Source organism: Rhinopithecus bieti, unplaced genomic scaffold, assembly GCF_001698545.2.
Source record: "Rhinopithecus bieti isolate Rb0 unplaced genomic scaffold, ASM169854v2 scaffold_6907, whole genome shotgun sequence".
Taxonomy (NCBI): Eukaryota; Metazoa; Chordata; class Mammalia; order Primates; family Cercopithecidae; genus Rhinopithecus; species Rhinopithecus bieti.
The window spans coordinates 3170403-3190344 of NW_016805647.1; the positions used below are offsets into that span (position 1 = coordinate 3170403).

A 19942-nucleotide genomic window follows, 5' to 3' on the forward strand; every position below is an offset into this window, starting at 1 on the left:
AAAAAAAAAAAAAATTCAACATTTTGAATTTTTTGTAAAATGTCTTATCTTGAACTCCTCAAGTTGAGAACTTAGAAGCTCCTCAGGTAATTCATTTCATATTTAGACATATTTATTGGGCCAAAATATGCTTCTTTTTGTAATTTCTGTTAGTCATCCCTCTAACTTTCTGGCCATTTGAAACAGGGTTAGCCTATTTTTCACTTACTGACCCTGATTTCTAGAAAGAAGCTCTAGGGACTGCCTTCTCATTGCTACCCTGCCACTTTCATAGTTGAAGCCACAGTCATCTCACACCTAGATTATTAAAACAGCTTCCTAACTGGTCTTTTTGCCTCCAGCCCTATCCCACTCCTGCCCATTCTTTACAGCCAGAATGACTTCACCCCAGAACCCTGAATGCTTTCTCTTCTCAGTAATACAGTATATTTGGCTCTCTAATGCCTGAACACTGCCGTTATCTGTAACCTTTTTTCTAAACTACTTTTTCTTTAAACTCCACCCAGCAGCCATACCAAAAGATCTGCTTTTAGAACTGCTTTTTCTCATGTCTGGGCCTTTATAATGCCTTTCTTTCTGTCTGAAACAAACAAAAAGGGTTTCCTTTTTCTTTGACTCCTGCTTATCCTTTTACACTTTAGCTTAGAAGCCTAGAGTTTTCTTCCTTTGGTAAGCTTCCACAAGCACTCTGGGTGCTCCTATAGCACCCTCTGTCTCTCCAGTGTAGCACTTACCACATTATCGTAGTGGTGACTGTTTAGTCTCTGTCCCTCACTAGATTCTCTGTCTGTCACTAGACTGAAACTCTGTGAGGTCAAGGATGATATTTTGATCACAGTTATGTGTCCAGCACCCAGCACAGTGCTTTGACACACACTATCAATATTTGTTGGATAGATGGGGGATGGATCTGAGACTTCACTTTTTTACTCATGCTAATTGTTCATGTTCCTTCACCTGGTCCTCAGGTGACATGGTTTTGGGTCTGTTTACCATCACTAGGTAATCATTTAAACTCAGATTTGCTCTCTCTCAAAGTATAGTTTTCAGAATTATATCCCAGGTATTATTTTATCAGTCCAAGAAAGAATAGGATTATTACTTGCGTGCTTCTTTTCATTCACTCAGAAACTCATATTGAGCCTCTGTTAAATTTCAGGCACTATGTTAAACATTTAAATATTTTTAAAATGAATATGAGCCCCCATCCATAAAGAACTTACATAAATAATTATGGTGATATGATATGAACAGGATGTTATAGGAGATGGGGAAATGGTAGAATTTGTCCAGCCTTTCTCTGCAAAGCCTTCTGACAGAAAATGTAAAATTTTTGCTGAGTCACTGAGTGTGAGTAACATGAGCAAAGATATGGGACCAAGAAAACCATGAGTTTTAGGAAACACTAACATCCTTGGTAGCTTGAATGTTAAGATTCTACATCTGTGAAGCTTCCCAAATCCAGACCTTTCTCATATCAGGATATCTGCCTGGACCCTCCAAAACACCTCTGATTTCTCTTCCTTATCTAAACCTCTCTTTCTGTTGCCTGAAAGTCTGTGTCTTTTCAGAGGGACCTGTGGTATAGTGGAAAGAACACTTTCTCTAGATGCTTTATTTCTTTTAAGTAAAAATTCTTCTAGTGACTTTTCCTTAATCTACAAAGAACTCCTAGAGTCTGTGAGAAAACAAAAGAATATCTCAGCAGAAAAATGGCTAACTAAAATACAAACTGGCTGATAAGGCTAAAGAGATCTTTGACTTTATTAGTAATCAAAAATTGCAAATAAAATTATAATACTATTTTATTTTTTCACTGATAAGATTTGTCAAAATTATAGAAATTGTTAAAATACAGTTTTAGCAAATATGTGGTAAACACACTTGTGTACTTTTGGTAGGAATAGAAATTGAGTCTGGGCAATATAGTGAGACCTCGTCTCTACTAAAAAGAAAAGAATTAGCCAAGCATTGTGGTGCACACCTGTAGTCCCAGCTACTCTGGAAACTGAGTGCGGAGGGTTGCTTGAGTCCTGATCAGGGTTACAGTGAGGTATGATTGCGCCACCACACTCCATCCTGGGTATCTGAGTGAGACTTTGTCTCAAAAAAAAAAAAAAACCAAAAAACAAAAAAAAACAGTTGGTTTATACTTGTAATCCCCACACTGTGGGAGTCCAAGGCAGGAGAAGGACAAGTCTAGGAGTTTGTGACTAGCCTGGGCTCCATAGGGAAACCCTGTCTCTAAGAAAAAAAAAAAATCAGTATATTCTTTCTAGAGGATATTTCAGCAATATATATGTTGTATCAAAATCTAAACTGTGCACGCTCTTTGTCCATTAGTCCCACCCTTAGGACAAATCCCAAATCTGTGACTCATACCTGTAATCCCAGCACTTTGGGCAGCCGAGGCAGGTAGATCGCTTGAACTCAGGAGTTCAAGAACAGCCTGGGCAACTTGGCATAGCCCTGTCTCTACAAAAAATGCAAAAATTAGCTAGACATGGTGGCACACACCTGTAGTCCCAGCTACTAGGGAGGCTGAGATGAGAGGATCGCTTGAGCCCAGGAGGTCGAGGCTGCAATTAGCTGTGTTTGCACCACTGTACTAGCCTGACACTGACTCAAAGCAAGACCCTGTCTCAAAATAAAGTAAAATAAAATAAAATAAAGACACTTAAATTACCATCAGTGGCGTTTAACAAATATATTGTTATTTAAACTTTGGTACATAGAAAACTATTTATACGGTGTTAGTGGAGTGGAATTTCTTATCTAAAGACATTGATTATCCTTAATTGCTTTTAGGAATTTGGGTTCACATTTAGGTTGAACAAAGTAGAATTCTCTTAGGGAATGTGGCCAGAACAGTAGCCAGACATGAGTAACCAGCCTGTCAAATGAGGAGCAGTCGAGGGATTTGGGACATAGAGATTAGATATATCTAGGACCAGTAGAGGTTAGAAGGCAGATGTTGGCTGACTATAAAGAGTAGTCTGTCCATTTGTACTGTTGAGTAATAGCTAAATAATGGGTGTCGCATGATTGGAAGTATTTAAGCAGAGGCTGAAAGGACCATTCAAATCTCAACTTTTTTTTTTTTTTTTTTTTTGAGGTGGAGTCTCACTCTGTCACCTAGGCTAGAGTGCAGTGGCGCGATCTCAGCTCATCACAACCTCCACCTCCCAGGTTCAAGCAGTTCTCCTGCCTTAGCCTCCCGAGTAGCTGGGATTTACAGGTGTCTGGCACCATGCCCAGCTAATTTTTGTATTTCTTTTAGTAGAGATAAGGTTTCACCATGTTGGCCAGGCTGGTCTTGAACTCCTTACCTCAGGTGATCCTCCCACCTCGGCCTCCCAAAGTGCTGGGATTACAGGAGTGAGCCACCATACCCGGCCTAAATCTCAACTTTTATGTCACCTTATCAAGATGCCTTTTTTGACTGCCCTGCCTAAAATAGCACACCTTTTTTACCTCATACTTTTATTTTTTTAAATTTCAAAATAGCCAGGAATTGTATAATTAATATGGTGTCTCTGTTACCCTCTGGACCAGCTGACATATTTGTTTGTTTGTTTGTTTGTTTGTTTGTTGTCTGTCTTTCTCGTTAGAATGTAAGCTCCCTGTGGGCAGAGACTTCGGCTGCACTGTATTTTGCTATATATCACCAGTGCCTAGAACCAAGCTTAACGTATAGTAGGTATTCAGTAAATATTTGCTGAATGAATGAAATTAGAGAAAGTGATTCATGCATTTAACTAGGTGACCTCTTGTGCTTTATATTTTATGGACCAAGGTACGTTAATGCCATTTTTAAGTCCCTTCAGGGCAGGGACCTTTTTTTCTTTTTTAATAATAAATGTAAACATCATGTGGTATGCATCAGAGTTTATAAAAACACTTTTATAAGCATTATTTAGTAAATGATGGCTGACTTTTTCTCATCTGTGAAGTCTTAGCTCAGACATTTCCTCTGAAGAGTATCTGTCCGTAACTTTACTAAGATAGCTCCCAGTCTCTATCGCATCACCTCATTTTATTCCCTTCAAGTTCTTTTCACTTACCGTCTTGTTTATTTATTGTTTATGTGTTAGCTGTGTCTCATCATACACTGGCACGTAAATGAGGGCAGGGACCCCTGTCATATTGCCGGGCACATAGAGGATAGTTAAATATCTGTTGAATGAATAATTGAAAACATTCAAATTATACTGTTTGAATATTTTGAATTATAATTTTGAATTATAATTTTGGAATAATTGAAAACACTCAAATTTTATATGTTTAAATTATAAAACATTATACCTTTGTTAGTTAATAATATTAATTTTCATAGTAATCTCTGAGCCCAAGCATGAACAAGATTTTCATGCTCTGCATTTTCAAGACAACCTGTACTACCTCGTTAACTTTATCATTATCATAACAGATTACTTGTGTTATGTTTATTAATGTCCCTGTTTATCTCTAGACTGAAAGCTCCATAAATTGAGAAATCATTTCTTACCTTGTTCCCCTAACATTTAACACAGTTATTTGTACTTGGAGAAGTTTAAATATTTTTGAATGAAGAATCTATGTACAATCTTGTAAGACAGATATTGTCTTCATCTTTCAGATGAGTAAACTGAGGCTTGGAAGGATTAAGTAATTTACTCAAGATAGTTAGCTGTAGAAACAAGACTTTTACCAACATCTTCAGACTCCCAATATTACATTATTTAAACTACACCAGTAGTAGTTCTTAGTCACAGATGTTAATCCAGATTACCTAGGGAGCCTTGGAAAATGCATGTTCTCAGGCCACACTTGGAGCCTACTGAATGAGAACTTCTGAAGGTGGGGCCCAGAACTTTGTTTAAAGAAATGAGACTATAAGTATCACTTGAGAGTCAATGATTTATACCAGAGGTCTGGCAAACTACTGTTGGGAGGTCAAATCCAGCCCTCTGCCTGTTTATGTAAATAAAGTTTGAGTGGAACAGCTATACTAATTTATGCACAGCTTGTCTGTGGCTGCTTTCACACTGGAGTAGTGGAGCTGAGTAGCTATGACATAGACTGTATGGCCTAGAAAGCATAAAATTTTTATTATATTGTCTTTAACGGGAAGCTTGCTAACTCTGGATCTATACCTTGGTGCCTGTCCTATTTCTTTTGTGGTTACTTTAGTGCTTGGAGATATGGCAGACATATTATGTCTGGCTTCATCATGGGCATTACAATAGGTGTCCAAACATTCTTACTAAGTCATAAAAATTATCTTATTTTGCAGTTCACCTGATAATAAGGAACTAAGTCTTAGGTAGCCCAAGAAGTCAAATAAAAGGAAAATACCCTCTAGGTATGGTTCAAGCCAGTCAGCCATCACAGTAGGTGAACTACTTTAAACAGAGGTTCCTTTTCATTCAGTTAGTAATAGAATATTTCCTAAGTGGTAAAAGGGCTGAGGTTTCTAGCCTATGTACATTACAGAATAGGGATTGATTACCATGGTTGATATGTAAAATGGAGAACTGTAATTAATACCCTAATTACTGTGGTACCCCTCATGCTACCATTATTCTTAAGACCAAAGTCTCTTGGGTGCTTTTAGTCAGAACTTACGCTGATATAAGCAGTTACCCAGGACTGACCAAAACTCTTGATCTGTGCTTCCTAATACAGTAACTATTAGTTACATGTGGGGATTTAAATTTAAATTAATTAAAATTAATAAAATTTAGTTTCTTACACTACCCACATTTCAAGTGTCCAGTAGTTATGTGGCTAGTGGCCACCTTATTGGCTAGCACAGATACAGAACATTTTAGTCAGCACAGAAAGTTTTACTGGACAGTGCTGCTCTAGATGCCGGAGTTGAAGATTCTCAATCCAGGGAAATCCAAAACTTGCTATTTGATTTAATCTTTCATTTGTAAGGATGGAATAATAAATTGTAATGTTTTATTTTTCTAATAGCAAACAGTGATGAAATGTATTCAGTCCTTGCTTTAGGGCCCTGTCAACTAGGAGCAAACTCTTCATTAAATTCTGATAACGTCTTTAAACCTTGACTTCAGAAAATAGTCATCTCATTTGCCCTATGGACTAACTGTCTAGTCATGATGATTAATCATCAGCCAGTTCATGAAATAGTTCAGAACTGACTGTGATTTCTGGCCAAATCTATTTGACTTAGATAAAGATAGTGGGAAAGGAACCAGTTATAAAACAGAAGCTATAAAATAAATAGAGTGTAAAGTCTTGGCATCATCTTTGGAGTGATTTAGATATCATCATTCAGTGACTCATTTTTATTCCCAGCATCTAGTGCTTTTTGCATGGCCCAAAGGGGCTCTGTGCTGCTCCACTACAGAGGAAGCTTCAAGAAATGCTGGTTTGCTACAGTGTTTTAGCTTGTGAGATTCTCTGGGACCTTCCCTGCTCCATCATGGGGTCACCTCTAGGTGGGTATTAGGGGGAGACTGGTAATTGGTTTAACCTTTAAATAAAGAATTTGATAATCTTTAGTGATCCAATGAGATCTGTATCTAATGGCCTACCTTAATATGTTTTCCCTTGCCCCAGCACAGTGTCACCTTGAAGATTGTTTATCTAGGACAATGTTCTTCAAACTTTGAGAGGGTGTAAGGCCAGTTCAAGAGGCTAAACGATTCTACAGACTCCCCAGCTTGTTCTTATTTACTGTCATCAGACGTGCTTCCCAGGTCCTACTTTGCTCTAAATTAACAGATCTTTGTCACTTTGTACCTCAGAGCAACGCACTGTGGCTAGGATGGGGGTGCAGTAAGGGTAGGTGAGAGCCAGTTTTTCGAGTGAGGATTCAACTATAATCTCACTCATCTGGCTTCCCCTCCCCTCAAATCATCTCGCCCCTTGTCTCTAGACAGCCTTTTCTTCATTCTTCCTGAGCTGAGATGCTGGAATCCAACCATATTGGGTATTAAAAGCTGCCACTTGACAGCAATGAGGGACCTTTCTGAGAGTCAGAGTGTTCAAAAGGAATCTCCCCACCCGCTTTCCGCCTCTTCCATTCTGTTTTCCATGAGCTTCCTGGGCACTTCTTTGAAGTACTGATATATCTTGCTTTGGCATTTTGGATCACTTTAGGAATGAGCATAAAGAACACCCTAAGCCATCTTTAGACCATTATTTTAAAACATGAATCTAAAACATCTGCTCAGGTCACTTAGATTCTTCCCCTTAATACTCCTTTGAGCTCAAACAGGAAAAAAATATGTTTTTTATGCTCAAAACTAGTCTACAAATAGCTTACTGTTTAGTGTAGATTATATCCTGAAAACATTTTTTTTAGGAAGTTGACTGTGATATAGATTTCTATTTCCTTTACAGGTCATTTTACCTGGGACAAATACCTAAAAGAAACATGTTCAGTCCCAGCGCCTGTCCATTGCTTCAAGCAGGTAATTGATTTTCAACATCTTTAGTAGGTGGAAGATAAGTCATTTTTTAATGGTTTTTAGACAATCAAAACAGGAGGTGGAAGCCCTTGGGCTTCTTACCTCAGGGCCCCAGAATAAACTTCTATGGGAAGAACACAGCTCAAGAAGTGAAATTTGGTCACTGTGAGTTTTGGCAGCAGACATTCTTCCCATCTTCATCCCAAGTAACACCCTTGCCTCCTTCTTTACCTCCTTGAGGATATTCTGTGTTACTGAAAACAGCTGCTAATTTTTACTAGAGCTCTTATTTCAGACAGGAAAGAGAGTTATAGTCCATAGACATTGTTGAAAATGGAGCAGTATTTCTTTCTCTGTACTCAGCACTCCTGTCACAATCTTATCTTTCTATAAGAATGTTGACACTGAGTCCCACTGTGAAGCATTTCAGGAGCTCATCAGAGGTCATCCAGAGTTTCCCACAAGGATTAAGTAACCCAGACAACGCACAGATGGTATTGACTGTATCAGTATATGATATGGTTGATAAGCAAAGAAGTGTTCCGGTGCTAAACAAAGCTAAACATCAGGAAGTTACCTACAATCTTTTCCTTTAGTACTCAAAGGTTATTTCCTCACACTGTCAACATTTCTGGTTGAGTTTGAATTTTGTCTGTTTTTTCTTTTCTTTTTTTTTTTTTTTTCTGAGATGGAGTCTTGCTCTGTCACCCAGACTGGAGTGCAATGGCACAATCTCGGCTCGATGCAAGCTCCGCCTCCTGGGTTCACGCCATTCTTCTGCCTTAGCCTCCAGAGTAGCTGGGACTACAGACGCCTGCCACCATGCCCAGCTAATTTTTTGTATTTTTAATAGAGACGGGGTTTCACCATGTTAACCAGGATGATCTTGATCTCCTGACCTCATGATCTGCCCACCTCGGCCTCCCAAAGTGCTGGGGCATGAACCACCGTGCCTGGCCATAGAATTTTGTCTGTTTTCTAAGTAGAAATACAAATTCGGGACTTCTGCTCATTTGAAATGAAAGGGACTGAATTTATACTTCCACCTGAAACCATTTTTTAAAAAGACAGTGTATGTTAATAATGGTTTGGTTTGTTTTGTTTTGAGACAGTCTCGCTCTCTCACTCCAAGACAGTCTCTTGGAGTGCAGTGTCGTGATCTTGGCTTACTGCAACTTCTGCCTCCCGGCTTCAAGCAGTTCTCCTGCCTCAGCCTCCCGAGTAGCTGGGACTACAGGCACACACCAACATGCCTGGCTAATTTTTGTATTTTTAGTAGAGACAGGGTCTCATTGTGTTGGCCAGGCTGCTCTCCAGCTCCTGATTTCAGGTGATCCACCCACCTTGGCCTCTCAAAGTTCTGGGATTACAGGTGTGAGCCACCGGGCCCAGCCAACAATGGTTTTTAAGTCACTAAAAATCAAGCAGCCAAATAGTGATCTCTAGGTCAAATGAGTTGAGCTGCCTCTATGATTTTCTAGCTTACTGTCTTAACAGTTTCCAGACCATGGCCCAGGGAAAGGGAACTCATGTTGAGCCCAGCAGACTCCCTAATTGGAAGAAATGGAAGAAAAAAAATGAGAGTCCAGAGAAACCAAGGTGGCTAGAATTTACAGGATGGAGTGTCAGAGAGGAGAAAGCTGCACACAAAACCACAGTGATCTTCAGAGCGTCCAGGAAAAGACTACCATTTTATACATGCATATGAGAAAACTACCTAAGGCTAAAGGAAAAAACTGTCTGAAAGGATTCAAAGGAATAGAACCTGGCACTCACATAGGGCTGCGAATAGTTCCTGATCTCACCAGTTAGACTAGAACATCTCATAATTGATTGGGCATTGGGTATAATACTCAGGAAGGTCTTGCTCAGTATTGGAAAATAATTAACATTGAGCATTGAACTTTATATTATTGAGCATTGCTTCAGTCCAGCCTGACAAATCATAAAGGTAAAACTCAAGAGGATCAAACCATTTTATAAGTAACTTAACTGCATCGAGGAACAAAGCCCAAGAAGATTTACAGGAATGCAAGAGTATCCAGTACCCAACAGGTAAAATTCACCAGATCTAACTTTCAACCAAAGACTACCAGGCATGCAAAGAGGCAGGAAAATGCAACCAATCATCTAGAGAATAATTGATTGAAACTGGCTCAGACTCTACACAAATCATAGAATAGCAGACAAACACATTAAAATAATTATTTTAATGTATTTGTTATGTTCAGATATTAAGCAGAGACATGGAAGATATTGAAAAGACTCACTGGGCTACTATGTGGGAAATGAAAAATACACTAGATTGGATTAATGCCAGAAGAAATTAGTAAACTTGAAAACATAACAATAGAAACTATTCAAAATGAAACACAAAGAGAAAAAGGAATTTAGAAAAAATGAGAAGAGCACCAGTGAACTATGGGATAACTTCAAGTGACAAAATAGACATGTAATTGGAGTCCCCAGAGGAGAGAAGTGATGGGGGATAGAAAAAATATTTGAAGAAATAATGGCTAAAATTTTTCCAAAATTAAAAATAACGGCCGGGCATGGTGGCTCACGCCTGTAATCCCTGCACTTTGGGAGGCCAAGGCGGGCAGATCATGAGATCAGGAGATTGAGACCATCCTGACTAACATGGTGAAACCCCATCTCTACTGAAAATACAAGAAAATTAGCTGGGCGTGGTGGTGGGCAGCTGTAGTCCCAGCTACCTGGGAGACTGAGGCAGGAGAATGACGTGAACCTGGGACACAGAGCTTGCAGTGAGCTGAGATCGTGCCACTGCACTCCAGCCTGGGTGACAGAGTGAAACTCCATCTCAAAATAAATAAATAAATAGATAAATAAATAAATAAATAAATAAAATAAAACTCTAGGTCCACAGAATCAAGAAATTCAAGGAATCCCAAAAAATAAGAAGAAAACTACTCTGAGGCATATCATAATCAAATTGCATAAAACCATTGATAGAGAAAACTCAACAGCAGCCAGAGAAAAAAGACACTTTATATACAGGATAACTAATGTAAGAATTGTATTTCTTGTTAGAAACAATATAAGCAAGAACAAAATTGAACAACACCTTGACAGTACTAAAAGAAAAAAAAAAACCTGTCAACCTGGACTACTGCAGCCAGCAAAGATGTCTTTCAAACACAAAGGTGAAAGAAATAAAGATATTTTCAGATTTACAAAAGCTGAAGGAATTCATCACTCACAGACTCACACCTCAAGAATGTTAAAGGAGGTTCATCAAGCTGGAAGAAAATGATATCAAATGAAATAACAGATCTGTACAAAGAAATGAAGGTCACTGGAAATTGTCATTATAAGCCTAGATATATAAGATGTTTTCTTATTTAAATCTGTGTAAAAGATAATTGTGTAGACAATAATAACCCATATATTGTGAGGATGATATATATAAGTAAAATGTATGATAAGAGTAGCACAAAGGCAGGAAGGGAGGAATCTTAAGTATATTACAAGGTTCTCATGCATGAAGTAGTACTATCTTACTTGATAGACTGGTAAGTTAAAGATGTTTGTACTATAAACTCTAATGCAACCACTAGAATAATGGGAAAAAATAGCAAGATGTTTTATTTAAACCCAGCTATATCAGTAATCAAATATAAATGGTCTAAATGTTAAAAAGCGGAAATTGGCACATTGGATAAAAGCAAAACCCAATTATATACTGCCTTCAAAACTTACACTTGTTTTCTGTTTCTTTACTATTGAGCTTGCTATGATTGGAAAAATTATGCTTTAAATAGGTTAAAAGTAAATGTATGAAGATGATATACCATGCTGACATTAGCCATAATAAAGGTGAAATGGCTATATTAATATCAAAGTACACTTCAAACCAAATAATATTAACAGGGTTAATTAAGGAAGTTAATTTTATAATGATAAAAGAATCAGACAAATCCTGACATGAAGCAAAAACCAATAGAACTAGTAGGAGAAACAGATAAATCCAAAATTATCTATAGTCAGACTTTTAGTACTCCTTTCTGTATAATAAAAGAACAAGTAGAGAAAAAAATCAGCAAATATATAGTGGATTTGAACAACACTATGAACTAACTTGACCTAACTGACATATATAGAATACTGTCCAACATATGTAGAATACACATTCTTTCCAAGTGCATGCAGAACATTTATCTTGATAGACCACATTCTGCACCATTAAATGAGGCTTCAGAATTTTTCTTTCTTTCTTTCTTTTTTCTAGGGCTTGAGAAATTTAAGAGGATTTAAGCAATACAAAACATGTTATCTGGCCAGGTGCAGTGGCTCGTGCCTGTAATCCCTGCACTTTAGGAGGCCAAGGCAGGCAGATCATCTGAACTCAGGAGTTCAAGACCAGCCTGGCCAATATGGTGAAACCTCGTCTCTACTAAAAATACAAAAAATAGGCGTGGTGGCACCTGTAATCCCGGCTACTCAGGAGGTTGAGTCAGGAGAATGGCTTGAACCCTGGAGGTGGAGGTTGCACTGAGCTGAATCATGCCACTGCACTCCAGCCTGGGTGACAGAGTGAGACTCTGTCTCAAAAACAACAACAACAAAAGTATGTTCTCTGATTGTAAGGAAATTAAATTAAAAAACAATGGTGGGAAGTTATCTGGAAAATCTCCAAGTATTTGAAAACTAACACATTTTTAAATACTCCATGAGTACTTAGAAACTGAAAGGAACATTAGAAAGTATTTTCAACTCAATGAAAATGAAAGAACATTTCAGAATTTGTGGGGTGGTGCTAAAGCAGCTCAATTAATGACCTCAGTTTCCACTTTAGAAAAGTAGGGAGAAAAAAAGAGCAAGTTAATTTCAAATTAAGCAGAGAAAAGCAAGTAATAAAGATTAGACTATGAATCAGTGAAATAAAAATATAGAGAAAAAGCCCCTGAAACCAAAAGCTGGTTCTTTGCAAAGATAAATAAAAGTGATAAACCTGTAACTAGAGTAATCAAGAATAAAAGAAGACACAAATCACCAGTATCACAGATGACAGAGGACCGGGCACAGTGGCTCACAGCTGTAATCCCAACATTTTAAGAGGCTGATGCAGGTGGATCACATGAGCCTAGGAGATCAAGACCAGCCTGGGCAACATAGCGAGAACCCATGTCTATGAAAATTTTTTTAAAGTTTTTTTTAATTAGCTGGGCATGGTAATGCATGCCTGTGGTCTCAGCCACTTGGGAGGCTGAGGTAGGAGGATTGCTTGAGCTCAGGAGGTCAAGGCTGCAGTGAGCTGTCATCACACCACTGCGCTCCAGCCTGGGTCACAGTGAGTTTCTGTCTCAAAAAAAAAAAAAGAAAAAGAAAAAAAGAAATCAGAGAGGTGACTTCACTTTAGATTCAGCAGATAATAAAAGAATTAAGGGAGTACTATGAACAAATGTATGCATTTTACTCTGACAACTAAGATGAAATGGACAACTTTCATGAATGACACAAATTACCAAAGCTCAGTCAAGAAGAGAGAAAACCTGAATGGCACTATTTCTGTTACAGAAATTGAATTTGTAGTTAAAAACTTTTCCACAAAGAAAATTCCAGGCCTAGATACCTTTACTGGTGTTTCAAACATTTAAGGAAAAAATATTACAAATTCTGTATTGACTCTTCTAGAAAATTTAACAGAAAAGGATGTCTCCTAACTCATTCTATGAAGGCAAATATTTCTGACACCAAAACCAAGCAAAGACATTGAAAGAAAAGAAAACTGTGCAGCCATATCACACATGAAAATAAATGTAAACATTTTAAGTAAAATTGAAGGGAAAAAATCTAACAATATGTGAAAAGAATAACTCATCATGAGCAAGTGGGATTAATTCTAGGAATGCAGAGTTGGCTTCAATTTCAAAAATTAATCAATGGAATTTACCATATGCACACATGATAAAGAAAAAAAATACTGTTATCTCAATAGATGCAGAAAAAGCATTTCACAAAATTAAATGTCCATTACTAAATAAAAACTAAAAACTCTCACCAAACTAGAAATAGAAGGGAACTTTCTGAATTCTAAACTCTAAAGGGCATTTTTTAATATCATAAAGGGCATTTAATAATATCATACTTAATGGCGAAAAGGCTAAATGCTTTCCCCTTAAGGTCAGGAACAAGACAAGGATATCTGCTCTTGCCACTTTTATTCAGTATTGTACTACCAATGCAAATAGGCCAGAAAAAGAAATAAAAGGGATCTGGGTTGAAAGATTAGAACAAACACCAAGGAAAATGTATGCAGGACAAGAAAGTACATGAATAGAGATGCTCAATACCATTATTTCATTAGGGAAATACAAATTAAAAGTGATTAGTACTAAAGCTATCACTATACATTTATTTAAATGGCTCAGATTTTCAAAAGGCTGACCATATTAAATAGTGGCAAAGATGTAGAATAAATGGAACTTTCATATGCTGCTGGTGAAAATGCAAAATGGTTCAACTACTTTGGGTGGGGCAGGGGAGGAACTAACAAATATGCAAAATTTATATAAAGGAAACTTTAGAAGATACCTGACCAAAATTTTGATTCATTAAAAAAATAGAGTGCACTTTGTCAAACTTAAGAACTTCTGCTCTTCAAAAGATACTGGTAAGAGAACAAAAATACAGGTCACAGACTAGGAGAGAATAGTTTTGCCTTTCTTAATGATAGGGATATGCTCTAAGAAATGAATTGTTAAGCAATTTCATCGTCGTGCGAACATAGAATATACTTGCACAAACCTGGTTACTATAGCCTACTACACACCTAGGCCATAGCCTGTTCTTCCTAGGCTACAAAACTGTCCAGCATGTTACTATACTGGATACTGTAGGTAGTTGTAACACAATGACATTCGTCTACATAAACATATCTAAACATGGAAAAGGTATAGTAAAAAAAATATATGGTATAAAAGGTATACTAAAACTTGTACACCCGTATCAGGCACTTACCATGAATGGAGCTTGTAGGACTGGAAATTGCTCTGAGTGAGTCAATTAGTAAGTGGTGAATGAACATGAAGGCCTAGGAGATTACTGAATACCACTGTCAACGTTATGAACACGTGCACCCAGGCTACACTAAATTTGTTTAAACATTTTTCTTTCTTCAATAAGGAGTTAACCTTAGCTTACTGTAACTTTTTCACTTTATAAACTTAAATTTTTTAACTTTTGACTCTTGTAATAATACTTAGCTTAAAACACATTGTACAGGTGTACAAAATAATTTTAATTTTTTAATTTTAATTTTTTTTTTTACCTTTTAAACTCTTTTTGTTACCAAACTTAAGACAAACACATACATTACCCTAGGCCTACACAGACTCAGGATCATCAGTATCACTGTCTTCCACTTCTACTTCTGAGCCTACTGGAAGGTCTTCAGGGGCAGTTACATGCATGGATGGAGCTGTAATCTCCTATGGTAACAATGCCTTCTTCTGGAATACCTTCTGAAGGAGCTGCCTGAGGCTGTTTTTTAGTTAACTTTTATTTTCGTATAAAGAATACACTCTAAAATAATGATTAAAAATATATATTAAACACATAAACCAGCAACATAGTAATTTGTTATCAAGTATTATCTACTGTACCTAATTGTATGTGCTATACTTTTATACAGCTGGCAGCACAGTAGGTTTTTTTACACCAGCATCACCACAAATGTGAGTAATATGTTGCTCTAGGACCTTCAAACAGCTGCAGTATAACTAGGATGCAGGAATTTTTTAGCCCCATTGTAATCTTATGGGACCACAATCTATATATAGTCTATTGTTGAGCAGACGTCATTATATGGAACATGACTATACTTGCAAATGACATAACTGACAGCATTATTTTCCAAATTGATCTGTAGATTCAACACAATCTCTGTCAAAATCCCAGCTGCCTTTTTTGCAGAAATTGACAAATTGGTGCTAAAATTCTTAGAAGAGACCCAGAATAGCCATAGCAATCGTGAAAAGAGAACAAAGCTAAAGCATTCACATTTCCTGATTTCAAATCTTACTACAAAGCTACAGTACTTAAGATGTCATGGTTCTGGCAGGAAGATAGACATATAGATCCATGAATTAAAATTGAGAATACAGAAACTGAACCACCAATTTATGGTCGATTGATTTTTCACAAGGGTACCAAGACAGTTCAATGGGTTTTTCAACAACTGGTGCAGGAACAGCTGCTTATCCACATAGAAAAAAGTGAAGTTGGACCCTACCTCTATGCCATATACAAAAATTAACTTCAAGGGGATCATGGACCTAAATGTCAGAGTTAAAACTACAAAACTCTTTAAAGGAAACATAGGAGGAAATCTTCATGACCTTGGATTAGATAATACAACACCAGAAACATAAACAACAAAAGAAAACATACATAACTTAAACTTCGTCAAAATTAAAAGATTTTTGTTTCCACGCCGTCAAAAAAGTGAAAAGGACAACCCACACAATGGGAGAAAATATTTGCAAATTATATATCTGGTAAAGGACTTGTATCCAGAATATAGAAAGAACTCTTAAAACTCGGGAATTAGGCCGGGCTCAGTGGCTCACACTTGTAATCCCAGCACTTTGGGAGGCCGAAGTGGGCGGATCACGAGGTCAGGAGATTGAGACCATCCTGGCTAACACGGTGAAACCCCATCTCTACGAAAAAGACAAAAAATTATCCGGGTGTGGTGGCGGGTGCCTGTAGTCCCTGCCTTGGGAGGCTGAGGCAGGAGAATGCTGTGAATCCGGGAGGCAGAGTTTGCAGTGACCCACTGCACTCCAGCCTGGGCGATAGTAGACCGAGACTCTATCTCAAAAAAAAACAAAACAAAACAAAAAAAAAACTGGGAATTAAAAGACAACATGATTTTAAAATGGACAAATAAGTTGAATAGGTATTTCTCCAAATATATACAAATGACCAGTTAGGCACATAAAAGATACTCAGCAGTCATTAGAGAAATGCTAATTAAAACTGCAATGAGATATACATCACATTGACTAGATGACTCTAACATCAAAAAGACAAACAATGGCAAATGTTGCTGAGGATATGTAGAAACTGGAACCCTCGTACATTGGTGGTGAAATTATGAAATCCTGTAGCTACTTGAGAAGACAGTTCAGAGGTTACCCAAAATGTTAAACAGAGTTACCACATGACCCAGCAGTTTCACTCATAAGTATATGCCTAAGAAAATAGAAAACATGTCCACAGAAAAATATACCATAGATGTTCATCACATTGTTATTCATAATAGCCAAAAAGAGGAAACAACCCAAATGTCCGTCAGCTGATGAATGAGTAAGCAAAATGTATATCCATACAATGGAATATTGTTCGTCAATGAAAAGGAATGAAGTACTGATACACTCACTGACATGGGTGAAACTTGAATCCATTTTGCTAAATGAAAGAAATTATTCACATATTGGCCACACATCATATAATTCCATCTGTATGAAATGTCCAGAATAGGTAAATCCATGAAAAACAGAAAGTAGATTAATGGTTTCTAGGGTCTGGGCTGGGAGGATAGTGGGGAATGACTCCATTGGGGCATGGGGTTCATTTTGAGGGGATTATGGAAATGTTATAAAATTAGATAGGAATAGTGTTTACACAACTCTGAGAATATTCTAAAAATCATAGAATTATATACCTTAAAATGGTTAATTTTTTGTTTTGTGATTTAAACATGTACCTACCATATGATCCAGCCATTTCACTCCTAGGTATTTGTGCAAGAAGAAAGAAAGTATATTTCCCTACACGAAATTTTGTACTTAAATGTTTCTAGCCGCTTTAGCAAACCAAATCTCCATCAGCACGGTTATACTGCTCAACAGTAAAAGGAAATGAATTATTAATATGGTTGAATATCAGAGTAGTTATGCTGAGTGAAAGAAGCTAGGCAAAAAAGAAAGTACATCTTCTGTGATTCTTTCTAAGACTAGAAAATGCAAAGCAATCTGCAGTGATAGAAAGTATACCATTGGTTGCCTGGGTACAGAGGTTCTGGAGGGGCCAAAAGAAGAGATTACAAAAGAGCATGTGACAACTTGCCATGTTCATTATTTTTATTGTGGTGATGCTTTCACAGGTTTATATGGTGTATATGGTAGCATGGTCATATACATATGTCAAGACTTACTAAAGTGTATAGTTTATTGTATGTCAATTGTATGAATTGATTAGTAAGTTATTGTTGAAATAAGAAAAAATCAGCCCCTAGTAGTCTGTGTGGTAGATATACACATCAATATACTAAAATATTCCACAAAGAGACACAAAGAATATTATAGTTTAATAGGACGTAGTAGTCCTAAAAAGACTAGAAAGGGACTAAAAAGTCCCTACCTGGAAGGGTAGGGAGTTAGAGAATTATAGGATGAGAAAACATTTAATTAACTGGCCTATATAAGACATTCTTGTCCTTTATTTTAACTGGTATGGGTCTATTTGATGCTTCATTGGAAAGTAATTTTTTACCCTTCATCTTACCTTTCATTGTTTCTTTTGCACGAAACCTTTCTGAATTATTAGGGAATAATTCAGTTGGTTGTTCCTGGCCCAGCTATAACCAATCTGAATCCAAAATATGAATTTTGGGGGTTTACTGTTAGTCTGTCTAAACCTCATGCCTTGTTTTTCCCAGTCCTACACACCTCCAAGCAACGAATTCAAGATCAGTATGAAATTGGAAGCACAGGACCCTAGGAACACCACATCCACCTGTATTGCCACAGTAGTTGGACTGACAGGTGCCCGCCTTCGCCTGCGCCTTGATGGGAGTGACAACAAAAATGACTTCTGGCGGCTGGTTGACTCAGCTGAAATTCAGCCTGTTGGGAACTGTGAAAAGAATGGGGGTATGCTACAGCCACCTCTTGGTGAGTAAGTAAACCCAAACTCTTTCTAGCCAATTATTAATAGTTAGCTTCCAAAAACTGAACATTCTAATATGGGAAAGCCTAGGTTCCCCTGTTTGTCCCTTATTTTTCATGTAGTCTCCTAAAAAGGCCCACCCAAAATGAAACAAGCTGCGCAATTTGGACATCTCCATCTCTACATTAGCTTATGCTAACCAGGCTTCTCCCAAATTCTTTCTAACAAGAAATCACACCCTTTGTTCTTCTTGGCCGGTGCCCATTTACCCAAGAGTGAGAATGGAAGGAGGTCTTGCCATTTAACCTATCTCAAAAAGCATAAAGCTTTCACCAAATCCTATCATGATGATGAGAACTGAGAGAAAATCTGCCAGTAGAAAGCATGACTGTTACAAGGATCTCTTATCTCCTTTCTCACTAATTCTCACCTGGTCCTTGGAGTTTTCTCACTTTGAATCCATTATTACATAAAATCATTTTTTAAAATATAATACCCCACTAGGTTTTCTTTCCAGATAAGATTCCCCTCCAGCTTTTGCCTTAATAAATCTGGGGGATTCAGCCCTTCTTTTCAGTTACTGTCAATCACTATTATAGGGAGTCTAAATGGGGCACCGAGAGAGTTAGATTATGGACTTCGGCTATATTTTCTCTAAGGAAGCTGTGCTAGATTGAGAGGTAGAGAGCATGTATCTTGGGCTCCCTAGGTACTTATTTAACATTTTCCCCCGTTAAAAAAACAATTGTAATGTAAAATTTCAAACATATAAAAGGTAAGAGAAAATAGCATAGTGAATGCTTGTGTAACCTTCATTGTTGAAGTCAATATAGTTTTATCTATACTTATATACACTTTCTGTCCCCACCTCCAATTGTTAAACATAGCATCATTTTATCATGAAAGTATTTAGTATGTCTCTGTCATGGGCAAGGATGTCTTAAACATACCATACTGTTATTACATATAAATAAGCCAATGATAATTTCTTAATATCAGCAAGTGTTTTAATGTGTTTAAATTTTCCGAATTGTCTGTCTCTCTGTCTCTCTCTCTCTCTCTGTCTCTCTGTCTCTCTCATTTATATCAGTTTTTCAAATCAGAATCTAATTGGAATCCACACACTGCAGTTAGTTGATATGTCCTTTAAGTTTCTTTAAATCTACGAGTTCTCCTCTGCTCTCATTTTTTTCTTGCAGTTTACTTGTTTAAAAACCTAAGTCATTTGTCTTTTAAATTTCCTAAAATTATGTTTTGTTGATTGTACTCTTGTGGTATCATTTTTTTTTTATTATACTTTATGTTCTAGGGTACATGTGCACAACGTGCAGGTTTGTTACATATGTATACATGTGCCATGTTGGTGTGCTGCACCCATTAACTTGTCATTTACATTAGGTATGTCTCCTAATGCTATCCCTGCCCCCTCCCCCTACCCCACAACAGGCTCTGGTGTGTGATGTTCCCCTTACTGTGTCCAAGTAATCTCATTGTTCAGTTCCCACCTATGAGTGAGAACATGCAGTGTTTGGTTTTCTGTTCTTGCGATAGTTTGCTGAGAATGATGGTTTCCAGCTGCATCCATGTCCCTACAAAGG

The 19942-nt window shown here is 37.4% G+C and overlaps 1 protein-coding gene across 17 annotated transcripts in view; it reads left to right on the plus strand.

The window, feature by feature from the left end:
- SCMH1 (Scm polycomb group protein homolog 1) overlaps positions 1–19942 on the plus strand; it is a 234045-nt gene that overhangs the window by 79774 nt on the left and 134329 nt on the right. For 6 of the 17 annotated variants that reach the window (XM_017873241.1, XM_017873240.1, XM_017873246.1 and 3 more), the window contains 2 exons: positions 7357–7427; positions 18115–18349. In XM_017873241.1, the coding sequence (XP_017728730.1) occupies positions 7357–7427; positions 18115–18349 (306 nt within the window). Of the gene's footprint in view, positions 1–6306; positions 6450–7356; positions 7428–18114; positions 18354–19942 lie in introns of all 17 variants that reach the window. The other 11 variants (XM_017873247.1, XM_017873249.1, XM_017873250.1 and 8 more) reach the window with 5 other exon arrangements.